Consider the following 18105-nt stretch of genomic DNA (forward strand, 5'->3'; position numbering starts at 1 on the left):
CCCCCCCCCCCTTAACTAACAGGTTCTGCAGCCTGAACAAGTTTGAAAACATCTGATTTAAAGCATCTCCCAGGGAGTGGAGAGAACTGTAAACAGAGAGCTTTGCAAACAGAGAGTTAACCTATCAAAAGCACATTTAATTAATGCCATCCCTGTCTGAAGAGATCTAATAAGAGCTGTAGAGTTTTCAGTGGTTGTGTGGGTCTCAGCTGTCAAGCCCTAGAATTCAAAAAGAGCTTTTGCCTCATTTAAATGGGTGCTACAAGTTGCACAAAATGGGGCACTGATGGGCAGTGGGCGATGGGGAATGGAGTGGACCCCAAAGATGCTTTTTCAAGAGGCAACTGGACTTTTTTTCCCCCTTGAAGACATTTTGCTTCTCGCCCAAGAAGCTTCTTCAGTTCTGGAGGTTCTGAAGAAGCTTCTTGGATGAGAAGCGAAACATCTTCAAGGAAAAGAAACAAAGAAGAGGGGGTTTAAGTTATTTTCCAAAGCACCAGAAAGCAAGAAAAAGAAAGGATGGATGGAAACCAGTCAAGGAGAGAAGCAACTTGGAATTAAGGAGAAACTTCCTAACAGTGAGGACAATCAGCCAGTGGAACGGCTTTGCCTTCAGAAGTTGTGGGGGCTTCAACACTGGAGATTTTTAAGAAAAAACTGGACAGTCACTTGTCTGAAATGGGATAGGGCCACCTACTTGAGCAGGGGGTTGGACTAGAAGATCTCCAAGGTCCCTTCCAGCTCTATTCAGATTGATTGAAAAGCAAAAAATAGTCCAGTTGCCTCTTGAAAAAGCACCTTTGGGGTCCACTCCATTCCCCATCACCCACTGCACATCGGTGCCCCCTTTCTTGCAACCCTTGTGGAACTCGTAGCAGATTGTAAGCACCCATTTAAATGAGGCAAAAGCTCTTTTTGAATTCTAGGGCTTGACCACTGAGACCCACACAACCACTCAAAACTCTACAGCAGACATGTCAAACACAAGGCCCGGGAGCCGGATGCGGTCCGCAAAGTGGTTTCATGTGGCCCGTGAAGCCATCCTGGAAACAGTGAGGGAATGGCCCCCGCTGCCTTGGCCCTGGCTCAGGCCAGCCAGGAGCCAATGTACAATTTTGTGGTGGTCATCTATGCTGAAACGCATTCAGTCTTAGCTCCACAAGGCCGTCTGGAAACAGCGAGGAACCAGCCCCTGCCATGTCAGTCCCCCCCCTTGGGTGCATGCTGGGGAGGTGTCACCCTTTGTGAGGAATGAAGAAATGCACCATTGCCTGGAAGTGGCCAGCAAATGGCCCTCGCCTACTTCACATATCCGGCTTGATGGACTCTGGCGGAGGGGTTTCAGCAGGCAGTGAGGCTCCTCCAGTGGACCATGCCTTGGCGCTTGCCCCGGTCCCACTCCCTTCTGCCAGAGACCCCCAGATCTGTCCCACTCCTGCCCAGGCCCCCACAGGCACCCTTGACGTGAATGATGTAGAGCTGGCCATGCCTACCCAGTAGGCCACACCCACTCCATCCACACCCACCCAGTAAGCCGCACCCACCCTGGCCACACCCATCCGGCCCCCCAAGGGCAACCGCAATGCTGACGCAGCCCTCAATGAAATTGAGTTTGACACCCCTGCTCTACAGCTCTGATTAGATCTCTTCAGACAGGGAGGGCATTAATTAAATGTGCTTCTAATAGGTTAACTCTCTGTTTGCAAAGCTTTCTTGTTTACAGTTCTCTCCACTCCCTGGGAGAGGCTTTAAACCAGATGTTTTCAGCCACGTCCTGGATGACTGAGAATCTCTCCGTAGAGGAATGGAGTTGATATTAGTAATATGTCGCCTAGCTCCCAGTGACTCTAGGAGAAATTGGCAAAAAGGGTTTCGTACTTTTAAAGTTATTTTAGGTTTCCCTCTGGGTTTTGGTGTTCCCTGATTCAAAAGGGCAATTCCCCACACCCACCCAGTTCCTGAAGTTTTAGCCACTGTGATTTGAGCAAAGTCTAGGCCAGACATGGGCAAACATGGCGCTTTTATGACTCGTGGACCTCAACTCCCAGAATTCCTGAGCCAGCATGGCTCAGCTTGGAAACCTCTCCCTTTCCCCTCAGCAGGGCTGGCTCAGGAATTCTGGGAGTTGAAGTCCACGAGTCATAAAAGAGCCAAGGTGGCCTACCCCTGGTCTAGGCACTGCCAAAAAAGGAGAGTACAAGGTCATGGAATAGTGTGCCCTCAAATGATTGATTGTGATTGTAAAAATAAAAAAACAAAATAAAAAAACATTCAAATCCTTGCTCAGGTATAAAACTCACTATAGGTCAGGGGTAGGCAACCTTGGCTCTTTGATGACTCGTGGACTTCAACTCCCAGAATTCCTGAGCCAGCATAGTTATGCTGGCTCAGGAATTCTGGGAGTTGAAGTCCACGAGTCATAAAGGAGCCAAGGTTGCCTACCCCTGCTATAGGTCATCCTCAACTTGCAATCACAGTTGAGCCCAAAATTTATGTTGCTGAGCGAGACATTTATTAAGGGAGCTTTGGCCCATTTTGTGACTCTTCTTGCCACAATTGTTAAGGTGTTCAGTTAGTAAGTGAATCTGGTCTCCCCCCTTGACTTTGCTGGGCAGAAGGCTGCAAAAGGGAATCACATGACCCTGAGACACTGCAGCTGTCATACGTGTAAATCAGTTGTCAAGCATCCAAATGTAAATTACATGACCCTGGGGATGCTGCAATGGTCATAAGTGTGAAAAATGGTCATAAGTCACTTTTTTCAGTGCCGTCGTAACTCTGAACGGTCAGTAAGTGAACTGTTGTAAGTCAAGGGCTCCAGTCTGAACTGCCTCACGGAGTTATTCTGCAAATATTATAGTCCTGAAAGGACTCTAGTTCAGGCGTTGTCTGTCTGCTTTACCTACAGAAGATATTTGGCACTATTAATCGAGGCAGTCAAAAACCTTGGACAGATGGATTTGACTGATTAGTTTGATTCAGGTTGCATTTTTTATTTATTATTTGTTCCAGCCTATGTGTTCAGAGATATATTCCAGTAGAATCTGCAGGATTCCTATAATCAACCTTGCTCATGCAATAGAGTAGAGTAGAGTAGAGTAGAATAGAGTAGAGTAGAACAGAATAGAATACAACAGAATAGAGTAGAATAGAATAGAGTAGAACAGAATAGAATACAGTAGAATAAATAGAGTAGAGTAGAACAATATAGAATACAGTAGAATAGAATAGAATAGTAGAGTAGAACAATATAGAATACAGTAGAATATAATAGAGTAGAACACAATACAATACAGTAGAATAGAATAGAGTAGAACACAATACAATACAGTAGAATAGAGTAGAGTAGAACAGAATAGAATACAGTAGAATAAATAGAGTAGAGTAGAGTAGAACAGAATAGAATACAGTAGAATAGAATAGAATAGAGTAGAACAGAATAGAATACAGTAGAATAAATAGAGTAGAGTAGAACAATATAGAATACAGTAGAATAGAATAGAATAGTAGAGTAGAACAATATAGAATACAGTAGAATATAATAGAGTAGAACACAATACAATACAGTAGAATAGAATAGAATAGAGTAGAACAGAATAGAATACAGTAGAATAAATAGAGTAGAGTAGAGTAGAACAGTATAGAATACAGTAGAATAGAGTAGAGTAGAACAGAATAGAACAGAATATAATAGAATAGAACAGAGTATCATAGAATATAATAGAGCAGAGTAGAACAGAACAGAATAGAATAGAATAGAATAGAATCTGGAAGGGACCCTGGAGGTCTTCTAGTCCAGCCCCCTGCTCAAGCAGGAAACCCTATATCATTTCAGACAAGTGGCTCTCCACTCTCCTTTAAAAATACCTCCAGTGATGAAACACCCAGAACTTCTGAAGGCAAGCTGTTTGCTAACTGTGCCATTTTTTCCCCCTGGAAGAAAGCTTTTTAAAAACAATCTTTTGGTTTTCTGACTGCCTTTTTGATGGTTTGGCTGATGAGCGGAGTGTGCCTGGTTGGGGAGCACTCTGTATATTGCAATTGCTCGGTTGGTCCTTTTATTAGATTAATAAAAGCAGTCTGTCTCCAGCTCTTTGTTAAGCACAGCCATAAAGAATTAGGACAGCAGACATAAATGCACCAAGCCTTTTAATTTTATGTACATGAGACGAGAGTGATCCAAAATCCCCCCCAGTTGCATGTCTTGGGGGGGGGGGAAGAAATGGGTCTCTACTTAGAGTAGACCCACCATAGATATACCTATATCTCTTGAGGCTATAAACAGAATTGGTTGGTATGGTGAATCTGCATTTAAGTTCTAGATAGCCAGTATCTTGAAAATGGCCAGTGAAGGGAAGCTGATTGATTGCTATAAAAGACAACATGACAACCTAAACCTCAGGAAATAATGATAATCTTGAAGGTTGGGACAGATTAAAAAAAAAAGGATGATCGGATTTTGGTATCTTCCTTTGAAAGGAAAAATTGAGAGAAGGAGGTTTGCTACAAAATCGTGGCCAAGTGATGTAGCGAGGCAGTGGGCCATGCTTGGCTGGCTGTGGAGCATGGGCTCCAGTGAGTGTAGTAACAGTGGCTGATGGTAAGAGCTGCCTGCCAGTGAGATATTCCATTGTTTTCCTATTTGGAATAGATTTATTTATTTTTTAAAAAATGGTGTCAAACATAATTGGGGGGGGCGTTATAATAATAAAGTTGGAAGGGACCTTGGAGGTCATCAAGTCCAACCCCCTATACCATTTCGGACAAATGGCTGTCCAGTTTCTTCTTAAAAACTTCCAGTGTTGGAGCATTCACCGCCTCTGGAGGCAGGTTGTTCCACTGGTTAATTGTTTTAACTATCAGGAATTTTCTCCTTAGTTCTAGGTTTCTTCTCTCCTTGATTAGTTTTCACCCGTTGCTTCTTGTCCTGCCTTCAGGCGCCTTGGAGAATAGCTTGACTCCCTCTTCTTTGTGGCAGCCCCTGAGATATTGGAACATGGCTATCATGTCCCCCCTCGTCCTTCTTTTCATTAAACTAGACATTAAACTAGACATATCCAATTCCAGCAACCATTCCTTTTATGTTTTAGCCTCCAGTCCCCTAATCATCTTTATTGCTCTTCTCTGTACTCTGTTGTGTCAAGCTGTCCTGCGTTTTTAGTTAAAAATATTTTTTTGGGGGGGGGGATTTAGTGTGAATTTTCCATGGCTTGTTTCCTTCTATTTCAGCAGAGGTTCCTGCATAAGACATTGCCAATATCTTGCCATAATGTTATTTTATTTATTTATTAAATTTTTATCCCCTATAAGGTAATTCCGGATGGCTTACAAGTTATAAAATAAGTAAAAAAATAAAAATAAAATAAAATACTAAACTGCACAGATTATGATCGTGAAACTATACTGACACCAGATCCGAGAGAAAACATTTTTGCAGTAGTCTTCAGTGCTAATTGCTAATTTATATCGTTATAGCGAGATAGCCTATCTTTATTAAACTTCTATCACCGAAAACAATTCTAAACTTTCTGGTAACTTATCTTGATAAAATGGCAAGAACTGGAAATTGCCTTTTGGTTTAATCATTCCACTGAGAAATATTGTCAGCCGGACTACCAGGTACGGCTCGGAGTGTGCTGGCACAGCAGCCATTTTGACTTTTTTGACCTCTCCCCTGTGCCTCCATGCTTTGGAATTCCCTAGGCCCAGAGGTTCATGCAGCCCCCCTTCTAGTTTTCATAAAACAGTCTAAACCTTTTTATTGTGCTGAGCTTTCAGTTGCTTTTTTTTTTTTTGTGGTCTCCATTTTGGGCTGTGTGTGTACGCGACTTTGTGTGTGTGTGTTTCTTAATGCTGTTTGATGTTTTTACTTTGTTAAGCTGCCCAGTGTCTCTTGAATAGGGGCAGGCTAGAAAAACTGCCAAGGAAGTGAATGAAATTTGAGCCGAAGGGATCAGCTTTTGGAAAAGATCCACCTCTCGCTATCCAGTTAGCATTTTGTGCATATTTTTTTTTTGAGTGATGGGCAGAAATATTGTAAACCTAATTTCAGGGCTGCCCACTCACAAAGCCAGCAGACAAACGTGATTAAAAATGAACAAAATCAGAGTCCCAGCCGAGTGGTAATTTGGTTGTGGGTGACTAAGAGGCCAGAGAATGGGCAGAGAATCTGGCTTTTATTTATTTCTCTCATTTAATGATCCTGTGCCTGGCTTTTTCTTATACAGCCAAGCAAAGGAGCCGGCAACGGTGAATAAACAGATTAAAGCAATCAATCATAAAGCAATAAAATCTGCAAAAAACAAAGCAAAGCAAAGGACTGGAGTCAAAGAAGGCGGCAGGAGGTAGTCAGCTGAGGGGGGAAAAAACTAGCAAAGGGGGAGGAAAGCAGAAAAAGCAAAATGCCAGAAGCTGATAAACAAAATCTCAATAGCTCAGAGCAGAGACGATGGATGGCCTTGCCCAGTTTATTCTAGCCCAGAAGTGTGAGATTTATATGTCCCATCCTCCACATTTGGCAAGACGTTGACTTACTTAGTGACCGTTCAGGGTTCCAACAGCACTGGAAAAAAGCAATTTATAAACTTTTTCAGGCTTATGGCCATTGCAGCGTCCCCATCGTCACGTGATTTACATTCAGAGATTGGACAACTGACTCACGTTTATGACGGTTGCAGTGTCCCTGGATCACGCGATCTCCTTTTGCAACCTTATGACCAGCAAAGTCCATGGGGACTTAACAACCTGGTTATTAATTTAACAACTGCAGCGATTCACCTCACAGCTGCAGCAACAAAAGGACGTAAAACGGGGGGGGGGGGGGGGCAAAACACTCTTAACAAATGTCTCACTTGGCGACATAAATTTTGGGCTCCGTTATGGTCGTAAGTTGAGGACTACCTGTATTTTATAATAATTTAAATCGGTGTTTCTTAACTTGAGCAACTTTAGGATGTACGGACTTGTAGAATTCCAGTTCGCCATTGGAAAAATGTGCGCCGATTTAAGCCGTGGTTTAATCATTGGACATCACTGTGTTGAGGCAATACAGTTGGTTTAAATATAATATTTGTCTTGCCTGATTGCGTGGGTTTTCTCTAGTGCTGGCAGTGGAGAATGGCAGTGGAACAGGCGAGAAAATGCCACAAGTTTGAAAAAGTCCATGGGGAAGCCAGACTCACTTAACGACCGGGTTATTAATTCACTTAAGAAGCAGGAGGCTAACTTATCAACTGCAGTGATTCACTTAATAGCTAGTAGCAAGAAAGGTTATAAAATGGGGCAAAACTCACTTAACACGTGTTTGCTTGGCAACCGAAATTTTGAGTTCAATTGAGGTCGTAAGTCAAGGACTATCTGTATTTCACCTGACAGTAAGATTAGTAGGTAGGTAGGTACATAGGTAGGTAAGTAGGTAAGTAGGGAAGGAAGGAAGGAAGGAAGGAAGGAAGGAAGGAAGGAAGGAAGGAAGGAAGGAAGGAATAACTGAGCTTGTGGGGACACAGTGCTACTTAGTCTTCCCTAGCTGAATGTCAAAAGTTTTTGCAGCAGAAGAGGCAACGTAGGGGGAGGGGATCTAAAGCAGGGTTTCTCAACCTTGGTTACCTGAAGATGGGTGGACTTCAACTCCCAGAATTCCTCAGCCAGCCATGTTGGCTGAGGAATTCTGGGAGTTGAAGTGCCACCAAATGGCCCCGGTTGAGAAACGTGCTCTAAACCTGGCCACATTCCAGTTGCAGGGATGAGAAACAATGGAGGGGAAGTTAAATAGCTCTTGGAAACCTCACAAGGTTGTGGTTTGTGGGGACCATGGGAAGTGGAAAACGTTTGAACTGTACAAAATGTAGTGGTAGATAATGACAACAACAGTAGTAGATGTGGCTGTAAGACTCTCCCAATCTGGTCCAGTTATTTACAATTTGTATTTGGGCACATAGTGCATTTTGTAGTGCATTTTGTGTGTGGGTGGGGGGAGAAAGAGAAAGAAAGAAAAGAAAAGAAATAGAGAGAAAGAGAAAGAAAAAAGAAAAGAAAGAAAGAGAAAAAGAAAGAAGAAGGAAGAGATTATCATTTCACGCAAATGTAAAGAAATCTATATAAATAAAAATGTAAATGTTCGTTTGTTCAAAATCTTAAATCTCCAAAAGTTCTTCACCGATTGCTTTGAAATTTTGACACGTTGCATTCGAATACGTGCGTGTTTTTATATACCTACTATTATATAGACACGGATTGCTTCTCACATGGACAATTATATGTTGCGTGTTCTAGAGTCGGCAAACCAGACAATCTCTATATATCTGCACAGACAATGGAACAACAAAAAATATTGTATACCCACAAGCATTGTGAAATTAAACATATTACAAACGTGCACTTTCTCTTTTCTTTCTTTTCCATTTAACCAGACTGAGCCACAGCAACGCGTGGCCGGGTACAACTGGTTAAAAAGAAAAAAGAAAAGAGGGAAAGAGACAAAGGGAAAGAGAAAGGGAATGGGGAAAGAAAGAAAGAAAGAGAGAAAGAAAGAAAGGAAAGAAAGAAAAAGAGAAAGAAAGAAAAAGAAGGAAGGAAGGAAGGAAAAAGAAAGAAAGAAAGATAGATAGATTATCATTTCACATTCAGGGGATTAAAGTGTTTTTAATCATGTTTTTCATTGTGCTTTGGTTTGCTTTTGTTATCTTTCCTGGCCGCTCAACTGGCAAATGCGATGCTCATCTATATTTCATGGGCACAGAATAAATGAATCAATACAGCATTTTTATTTTTATTTTTGCCCTGGCGGCTCATCCATCAACCAAGGTGCCCATGCTCGCTCGCTGCTTGTACAGCTACCGGGCAAGCTTGGTAAAATGTATATTAAATTAACTACCCCTCCTCTCGCGACACCCTGAGATAGCTTGGGCTACAACATCCATCATCCCTGGCCCGCCTGACCCTGGGCAGTTCTGCTTTAAAAAAAAAAAAGGTGGGACGGACAAAATTTGGCTCCCCATTTCTGGGTCTCTTTAACCTCGCTGGGATGAGTTTGAAGGGTTAAGTCGAGCAAGTTGTGCTTCCTAGAAAAGCAGTGGAAATTTGATTCACAAGTGGGAAGGGAGGCGGGTGGGTGGGCAGGCGGTCTCCCCTTCTCCTCCCCTTCCCGCCCCGCCTCTTGCCTCCGGTGACATGAGAAACTGCCTTTTGCTTCTTGGTCCCCAGTCTGGGAGCCATCAAAGGGCTGCAGCTGCAGCAGACACAAAGGCTGCAAGGCGGGGGTGAGTTTGGGCAGGCAAAAAAAAAAGGGGGGGAAGCCTCCTGCAAGGGGAGGGGAGGGGGAGCCAGGTGCTGGGGGAGGACAAGGCAGGGGGAGAGACGGAGGAACCAAGGTCTGGAGGGAAAGGGGTGCCAGGACCATGGGCAAACTTTAGCTGTGCCGTTAGATGCCACAAGGAATAGATTGAGGGCGCTGGTCTAATAAATATACTAGTCCTTAAGGTGCCTCAAGATGCTCTGTTGCTTTGCTGCAATGGACCGGCCTTCGCGATTGGGCTGGGAATTGTGAATGCCCAGCTGCAGACGGACAGCCGGTGGGTGCGCATTTGGTGGTTGCTGCACCTCTCCTTCGCCTGCAAAGGGACTCCTAGGGCACAAGGCCTCGGTTGGTTGGTGGGCTGCGGTGTCCTTGGGACTCCAGGTTAAGGGATGAGTAAATGGTGGAGAGACTTCCCTGGAGAAGCGAGCCTGTGGTCTGTGGCTGTTCTTCTCCTCCTCCTCCTCCTGATGTCTTTTAAGATGGAGCATGACTAAGGTGGCCTCTTCATTTATTCCAGCATGGACAGTCAGGATGGGGACCCAAAGGAGGGAGGGGGTCTTAGGGAAAAGGTCCCCAGCACATTTTCCCAAGTTTTGGGGTTCCCTAGCTGAATGTCAAAAGTTTTTGCAGCAAAAGAGGCAACATAGGGGGATCTAAAGCAGGGTTTCTCAACTTTGGCTACCTGAAGATGGGTGGACTTCAACTCCCAGAATTCCTCAGCCAGCCATGTTGGCTGAGGAATTCTGGGAGTTGAAGTTTCCCACCAAATAGCCCCGGTTGAGAAACGTGCTCTAAACCTGGCCACATTCCAGTTGCAGAGATGAGAAACAATGGAGGGGAAGTTAAATAGCCAGGTTTTGAAGATCTAGAATGTGACACGTAGACAGTCCGTAGTTTCTGAGTTGGTAGGGCATAAAAACTGCAGATCCAGATAACCAGAATTTGTAATTTAAACCCACGGGCCACTTCCTGATGACAGGAGTTGTTTGGCAGGACCTTGCAAGAAAGAAAAAAAAATGTTTGGCAGATTGTTTTTGCTGGGCAGCCACCTACATATCCATCTTTGCTTTATACCTCAGTATAGATCAGTGTTTCTCAATCTTGACAATTTTAAGGCATGTGGACTTCAACTCCCAGAATTCCACAGCCAGCAATGCTGGCTGTGGAATTCTGGGAGTTGAAGTCCACATGCCTTAAAATTGTCAAGGTTGAGAAACACTGGATAGATAGGCTGCAGGAATTGGAGGAAACTCCTCTTTGGAGAAGTCTCCAATGTGACCTTGGTTCTAGGGATCTGCACCGAGTTCTCCTACCCAGAGTAGAGCTACATTCTGCAATAGTGAGTATGCTTAATCAAAAAAGAAAAAAAAAAGCTTGCTTACTTCGGTTGTCCTGCCCAAGTTATCTGATTAACATCCTTTAAAATCCTTGTTTTGTTTTAATTTAGGCCTGATTGTTGAAAAAAAAAAAAAAGAAAAGAAATTCAGAGCATTTGCCCATTATATTTAAAGTAAAGAAAGTTAATTTAAAAAAAAAATGTTTGGAAGCAGCATATGCTAAGATAGATAAAAAGAATTTAAAACACTAGCATACATACAGGTAGTCCTCAACTTACCACCATAATTGAGCCCACAATTTATGTTGCTAAGTGAGAAATTTGTTCAGTGAGTTTTGCCCCGTTTTACGACCTTTCTTGCCACCGTTGTTAAGTGAATCACTGCAGTTAAGTTAATAACACGGTTGTTAAGTGAATCTGGCTTCCCCCTTGACTTTGCTTGTAACAGAAGGCAGCAAAAGTGGATCACATGACTACAGGACACCACTTCCGTCATAAATGTGAGTCAGTTGCCAAGCATATGAATTTTGATCACCTGACCATGGGGATACTGCAGTGGTCATAAGTGTGAACAATGGTTGTAAGTCACTTTTTTCACTGCCGTTGTAACTTTGAACGGTCACTAAAAGAACTGTTGTAAGTTGAGGACTACCTGTACTAAATTTTAAGAATAATTACCGCATTTTTTTTAAAAAAAGAACGAGCTACGCAGGTGAGAGTTTCAACAAATTGATGCATATAGGTAACCCTTGACTTATGACTACAACTGAGCCCAAAATTTCTGTTGTTAAGTGAGACAATTATCAAGTGAATTTTGCCTAATAATAGTAATAATAATAATAATAATAATAATAATAATAATAATAATAATAATAATAATAATAATAATAAAGTTGGAAGGGACCTTAGAGGTCACCTGGTCCAACCCCCTGCTCAGGCAGGAAACCTTATACCATTTCGGACAAATGGCTGTCCAGTCTCTTCTTAAAAACTTCCAGTGTTGGAACATTCACCGCTTCTGGAGGCAGGTTGTTCCGCTGGTTAATTGTTCTAACTGTCAGGAAGTTTCTCCTTAGTTCTAGGTCAGTGATGGCGAACCTATGGCACGGGTGCCAGAAGCGGCACTCAGACCCCTCTCTGTGAGCACGTGCGCCGTCGCCCCAGTCCTAGGCCTTCAGCTGGGTTTTATAAAACCTTTTCGCTTTAGGCCTCTGCCGCCGTGTGCAAAAAAAAAAAAAGGTTCAATCAGTCAATTTCAACTTTTTGCAAGAAAAAAAAGATCTTGCAAAGTTGGAATTGATTGATTGAACATTTTAGTCCCACCCAGTCTGCTGTTACTGTCGCAGCCACGCCCACCAATTGGCCATACCCAGCCGATGGGCCACACCCACCCGGCACTTGACGATGCATAAGTGGGTTTTGGGTTGCAGTTTGGGCACTCAGTCTCTAAAAGGTTCGCCATCACTGAACTAGGAGGAGACTAGGGCCCAAGTGATAATAATGAGGGCCTCCCCAAAGGGGGGGGCTCCTAGTCTGGCATGTTGATGGGATCCCTGATTTCAACAGCAGTCAGAGAGAGCGATTCAGAATCATAGAGGAAAAGTCTATGATGATGGTCCATATTTAGGGATTTTTGTCTCTGAATGCCAGTAGCTGCCCCTTGTGGACTCTTCACCAGAAGCCTCTGTCTGATTAGTGGAGGAAATCGAAGGATAGATGGGGAATGCCTTTGCTCTAATCCTGCGTCATTAATCTTCACCTAATCCAGGGGTCCTCAACCTTGGCAACTTTAAGACTTATGGACTTCAATTCTCAGAATTCCTCAGCCAGCTTGGCTAACCCAGGGTCCTCAACCTTGGCAACTTTAAGACTTGTGGACTTCAACTCCCAGAATTCCTCAGCCAGCTCGGCCGGCTGAGGAATTCTGGGAGTTGAAGTCCACAAGTCTTAAAGTTGCCAAGGTGGAGGACCCCTGACCTAATCTATGCTATTGTCCTTTTTCCTAATTAGATGTAATCACTTATACAGATACTCCTTGATTTACAACCATTTGTTTAGTGATCGTCCAAAGTTAGAGTAGCACTGGGGAAAAAAAAAACCTTATGACCATTTTTCACATAGTCACGTAGTCAAAATTCAGCTGCTTGGCAACTGCATGTATTTATGACCGTTCCAGTATCCCGTGGTCGTGTGTTTTGTGACCTTCCGACAGGCGAAGTCAATGGGGGAAGCCTGATTCTCTTTAACGCTTAACATTAAACAGGATTCGTTTAATAGTTGCAACGATTCGCTCAACTGTGACAAAAATCTGTTTTTTTACGGTACTGTTTTTGATAGGTTGGACTGGTTTTTCCCCTTTGTGTAAACTTCAATCCCACATCTTAAGAAAGCAGCAATTTCTTCCAACAGGAACTTTTATTATGAGTAGTTGATAGCAGGCATAATTGACAGGATCTGAGGGATTCCCTTACAGATCGATATTTTAAAAAGCGTCCCTAAGCAAACCCCACCCCACAGTTCATCTGGGCAAATCCCCAGGTGTTAAGTCCATCGATGGGCTCCGTTTGTGCACGATCATTCCACAGCTCTTCACACTTCATTTTGAGGACGGAGAAATAAACAAGGTCCCGGAGGTTTGTATGTCTTCCCCCCTCCCTTTTCCCCAGCTGCCCGGTTAGGGAGGAGAAGTTCAGAGGGATGCATAGTATAGGAGGCAATTTGTTACATTGTAATGGGTAGCAGACACTAAGGCGAATAAACAAAAGGTTACATTGTAGTGAATAGAGGAAGTGAAAGCAATAAAACCGCATGCATATCCCCCCTCCCCCTTGGGAGTATGGCAGAATCCAGGGAAAGGTGAGATTTGGTTTTAGATCAGAGGAGATAGCTAGAAATGAAATATAAATGAATTCTGACAGTGACCTTCCGACAGGCGAAGTCAATGGGGGAAGCCTGATTCTCTTAACGCTTAACATTAAACAGGATTCGTTTAATAGTTGCAACGATTCGCTCAACTGTGACCAAAATCTGTTTTTTACAGTACTGTTTTTGATAGGTTGGACTGTTTTTTTCCCTTTGTGCAAAGACGGATGCAAAAAACGAGTTAAATAGTTCTGCTTTCTTCCTGTTTCTTGTCACCAGTTAGAACTGAAGAAGCCTCTTGGATGAGAAGCGAAACGCTTTAAAGAAAAATCAGAAAATCCAGTTGTCTTTAAAATAAAAGCACCTTCGGGTCAGTTGCTCCCATTTCACCATCAGCTCAGATTTCTAGCTTTCCTACAATTCCTGAATGTCTACAAACTTGGATAACCTCTGTCTTCCCCAGATGTATTGCAACCCACAAGTGCCGGAATTGTATTCCAACTGGGAAATTTGGATGTTGCCCCGTCTCACATGTCTGGAGAAGTGAGACTTAATAAAAGCCCGGTTGAGACCCCTAGGACTCCTTTTTTGCATGCTTAATTTACTTTGCGCTCTCCTTGCAGTCTGTTTTGGGGTGGGGTCTGGATCCCTGTTTGGTATTGAGGTAACCTGATTTTTCATTTTCAATGCAGGAGCTGGATTCAGAAACCCAAATGGAGGAACAGGAAGCTGCTGGAGCTGAATCCCAGGAGGGTTTGGAAGGCAAAGCGCCAGACCTCCACGTGGTTCAGATCGGGGCCACCGGGGAGTTGCTGGAGGGGGCTGTGCCCCCCCAGCAGTTTAAGCAGGAGCCCGAGGACCAATGCTGGGAAAACCAATTACAAGACTTCCTGAAGACCATGCAGCCCTCCCGTTCGGGGTGGAGGAACCCCCGGTCCCCTCACTACATGTTAGGGGAAGACTCCAAGTATTGCCCAACCTCCTTCAAGAGAGCAGAAGAAGAAAACCAGTGGCCGAAAGTAGAGTGCGTATCTGAAACCACACTGGGTGACAGGAAACCCTACGGGAGCAGCCAGGATTCACCCGTGAAGGTGAAGGAAGAAGTCCTGGACGAGGATCCCGTCCACATGGAGGTGCGGAGACAACGGTTCCGTCTTTTCTGCTATGAGGAAGCCGAAGGGCCCCGGGAGGTTTGTAACCAGCTCTGGGAGCTGTGCCATCAGTGGCTCAGGCCGGAGACCCACACCAAGGAGCAGATCCTGGAGTCGCTGATCCTGGAGCAGTTCATGACTGTCCTGCCCCCCGAGATGCAAAGCTGGATCCGGGAACGGGGGCCGGAGACCTGCACGCGGGCCGTCGCCCTGGCTGAACGTTTTTTGCAAGACTCCGAGGAGCCGGAGCAGAAGGTGAGTAAGTGTGGATCTTGGGAGTTGGCAGCTAATTAGTCCTTGGCTTACAACCCTTCATTTAATGACTATTCAGAGTTACAAGGATGCTGGAAAAAAGTGATTTATGACTCTTTTCACACTTACAACCATTGCAGCATTCCCCATGCCTATGTGATCAAAATTCGGACCCTTGGCAAATGTCTCAAATTTATGATGGTTGCGGTATCCCGGGGACATGTGATCACCTTTTGCAACTTTCAGACAAGCCGCATCAATGGGGAAGCCGTCATCACTGAACAATTGTGCTATTAACTGAACCACCACAGTGGTTCTTTTAACAACTGTGGCAAAGGAAGGTTGTACAACGGGGCAAAACCACTGAACAGCTGTCTTGCTTGGCAAAATTTTGGGCTTAATTGTGGTCACAAGTTGAGGACTACCTGTATAGATTACAGTAGAGACAAAGTCATGGCATTTCAGAATAGAGTAGAGTAGAGTAGAGTAGAGTAGAGTAGAGTAGAGTAGAGTAGAGTAGAGTAGAGTAGAACAGAAGAATAGAATAGAAGAATAGAATAGAATAGAATAGAATAGAATAGAATAGAATAGAATAGAATAGAATAGAATAGAATGGGACCTTGGAGGTCATCTAGTCCAACCCCCTGCTCAGGCAGGAAACCCTATACCATTTCAGACAAATGGCTGTCCAGTCTCTTCTTAAAAACTTCCAATGTTGGAGCATTCACTGCTTCTGGAGGCAGGTTGTTCCATTGGTTAATTGTTCTAACTGTCAGGAAATTTCTCCTTAGTTCTAGGTTGCTTCTCTCCTTGATCAGTTTCCATCCGTTGCTTCTTGTCCTGCCTTCAGGCGCTTTGGGGAACAGCTTGACTCCCTCTTCTTTGGGGCAGCCCCTGAGATATTGGAACACTGCTATCCTGTCCCCCGTCTTTCTCTTCATTAAACTAGAGACATATCCAATTTTAAGTGTGAGGCTGTGTTGTTATGGACTGTGAGAATAACCTTGGGAGGATGAGCTGCAGCCTGGACAAGAGATCTCTCAGCCCACAGAAGGAAAGGGGGGTGGGTGGGGTGGAGAAAGGGTCTCAGGAGGACCCCATCCCCCAGTTCTTTAGTAAGTAAAGGGAGGGAGGGATGGATGTGCGTTCAGGTTTGCAAAATTCTGTTACTATAACATTACAATAAAAATACTATCAGTGTTTGTAGTATGAGTTTCCTGCCTGGCCTACCTCGAAGGGCTGATATGCCTCCATGAAGCTTTACGGTTTTCCTTCTCCTTTGTGTTTTATCAGAACAGTTAACACAGGTAGTCCCCGCCTTAGGACCATTCGTTTAGTTTACAACGGCACTGAAAAATGTGACTTATGATCAGGGCTGTGGAGTTGGAATCGGAGTCGAGGAGTCGGAGGAAATTTTGGGTACCTGGAGTCGGAGTCGGCAAACAATGCACCGACTCCAACTCCTACTAAATTTAGATTGGAATTAAAAAAAAAGCAAGTTTAAATGTCCCAATTTACAAAAAGTTATAATTAATGACTTCTCTACTGTAAGAATAAAGACCAATGCATGCAGTGCCTCACGTAACCGCAAAACGAACACGTTAAGTGACCATGAAGAAGCATGCTTTTCATGTGCTTCACTATATGGCACGCAACGCACAATTAGGAGCGGCAATACTTATACTTTCCATAGTGTTGTGTTCTGCTGTTACAGGGAACGCAGCGCCCATGGGTAACCTAGCCTCTCACTGATAAGGGATTAAGTAAATATGTTTTTTGCAGGACTAGAGACACTTGTATAAGTGAAGGGAATTGAGGGTCAATAGTTCAAGACTGAAGCTGTAAACCATTGGAAAAACTGCTGTCATTCAGCTAAGGCTATAAAAACTTGTAAACTCCGATTGTTAGCTTATTAATACAGAGGAGTCGGAGTCGGGGAGTCGGAAGTACAAAAAACTGAGGAGTCGGAGTCGGAACATTTATCTACCGACTCCACAGCCCTGCTTATGATCGTATGTCACACTTACGCCCTTTGCATCCTCGCCATGATCATGTGATCAAAATTCAGATGCTGGGCCTGCTGATCGATACCGAAAATCTGGAGGCATAAACACATTCCTGTTGCTACAGCAGAGATTAGGCTGATCTCCAGCCGACAAGGTTCACTCGTTCAAATTTAAAACATACAGAACCTCCACATTCAGGAGCAGCAGTTTATCTTTTATGACCAGATGTTTGACACTGTCAACAATTTTGATTGGGAGGCAGACCCGTAAATGGCTCTCTGATCATTCTGTTTCTCCAATACGAACTGTATTCAAATGCATTTTTTGCTTTGTTTTTTTGCATTTAGGTGTCAGGAACTTTAGAACAGGGGTTTAATTCTCCCAAATCGGATCATTCTTCGCCTCATGTCCTGAAGGTGCAGCTCCCTTTGGAAAAGAAGCAGGAGGATGATTGGGAGGCCACTTTGTCAGGCAAGTTAGCTTGAATCTTTCGTTTTGTTGGTGGTGGTGTTATTTTCTGCTATGGTTTCTTTGTGGTCTCTTTTCCCTTTCCTCCATCGTCCCTGCAGAGTTCCCAGGCAGGAGTGCAAGCGCCTCCGTTGGTTTTGAGATGTTCCTCCTTTAACTTCCCCAAACACTCTAATAACAGAATAACAGAGTTGGAAGGGACCTCGGAGATCTTCTAGTCCAGGAGTGTCAAACTCAATTTCATTGAGGGCCGCATCAGCATTGCGGTTGCCCTTGGGGGGTGTGTGGCCAGGATGGGTACAGCCTACTGGGTGGGTGTAGATGGAGTGGGTGTGGCCTACTGGGTGGGCATGGCCAGCTCTACATTGTTCGCGTCAAGGGGGCCTGTGGGGGCCTGGGCAGGAGTGGGACAGATCTGGGGGTCTCTGGCAGAAGGGGGTGGGACCAGGACCACTTCCAGGTGATGATGCATTTCTTCATTCCTCACAAAGGGTGACACCTCCCCAGCATGCACCCAGGGAGCGGGGCCGACGCGGCAGGGGCTGGTTCCTCGCTGTTTCCAGCCGGCCTTGTTGAGCTAAGACTGAATGCATTTCAGCATAGATGGCCACCACAAAATTGTACATTGGCTCCCGGCCGGCCTGGGCCAGGGCCATGGCAGTGGGGGCCGTTCCCTCACTGCTTCCAGGATGGCTTTGTGGGCCACATGAAACCACTTCGCGGGCCGTATCCGGC

At 44.4% G+C, this 18105-nt stretch overlaps 1 protein-coding gene across 1 annotated transcript in view; it reads left to right on the forward strand.

Annotated features, from left to right (window-relative positions):
• LOC107294192 (zinc finger protein 436-like) overlaps positions 1-18105 on the forward strand; it is a 38058-nt gene that overhangs the window by 17111 nt on the left and 2842 nt on the right. The window contains exons 2-3 of the mRNA XM_015823404.1: positions 14186-14899; positions 17250-17373. Coding sequence (XP_015678890.1) covers positions 14186-14899; positions 17250-17373 — 838 coding nt within the window. The remainder of the gene's footprint in view (positions 1-14185; positions 14900-17249; positions 17374-18105) is intronic.

The sequence above is a fragment of the Protobothrops mucrosquamatus genome, unplaced genomic scaffold (assembly GCF_001527695.2).
Source record: "Protobothrops mucrosquamatus isolate PMUCROS unplaced genomic scaffold, P.Mucros_1.0 scaffold1861, whole genome shotgun sequence".
In the NCBI taxonomy this organism is placed as follows: domain Eukaryota; kingdom Metazoa; phylum Chordata; class Lepidosauria; order Squamata; family Viperidae; genus Protobothrops; species Protobothrops mucrosquamatus.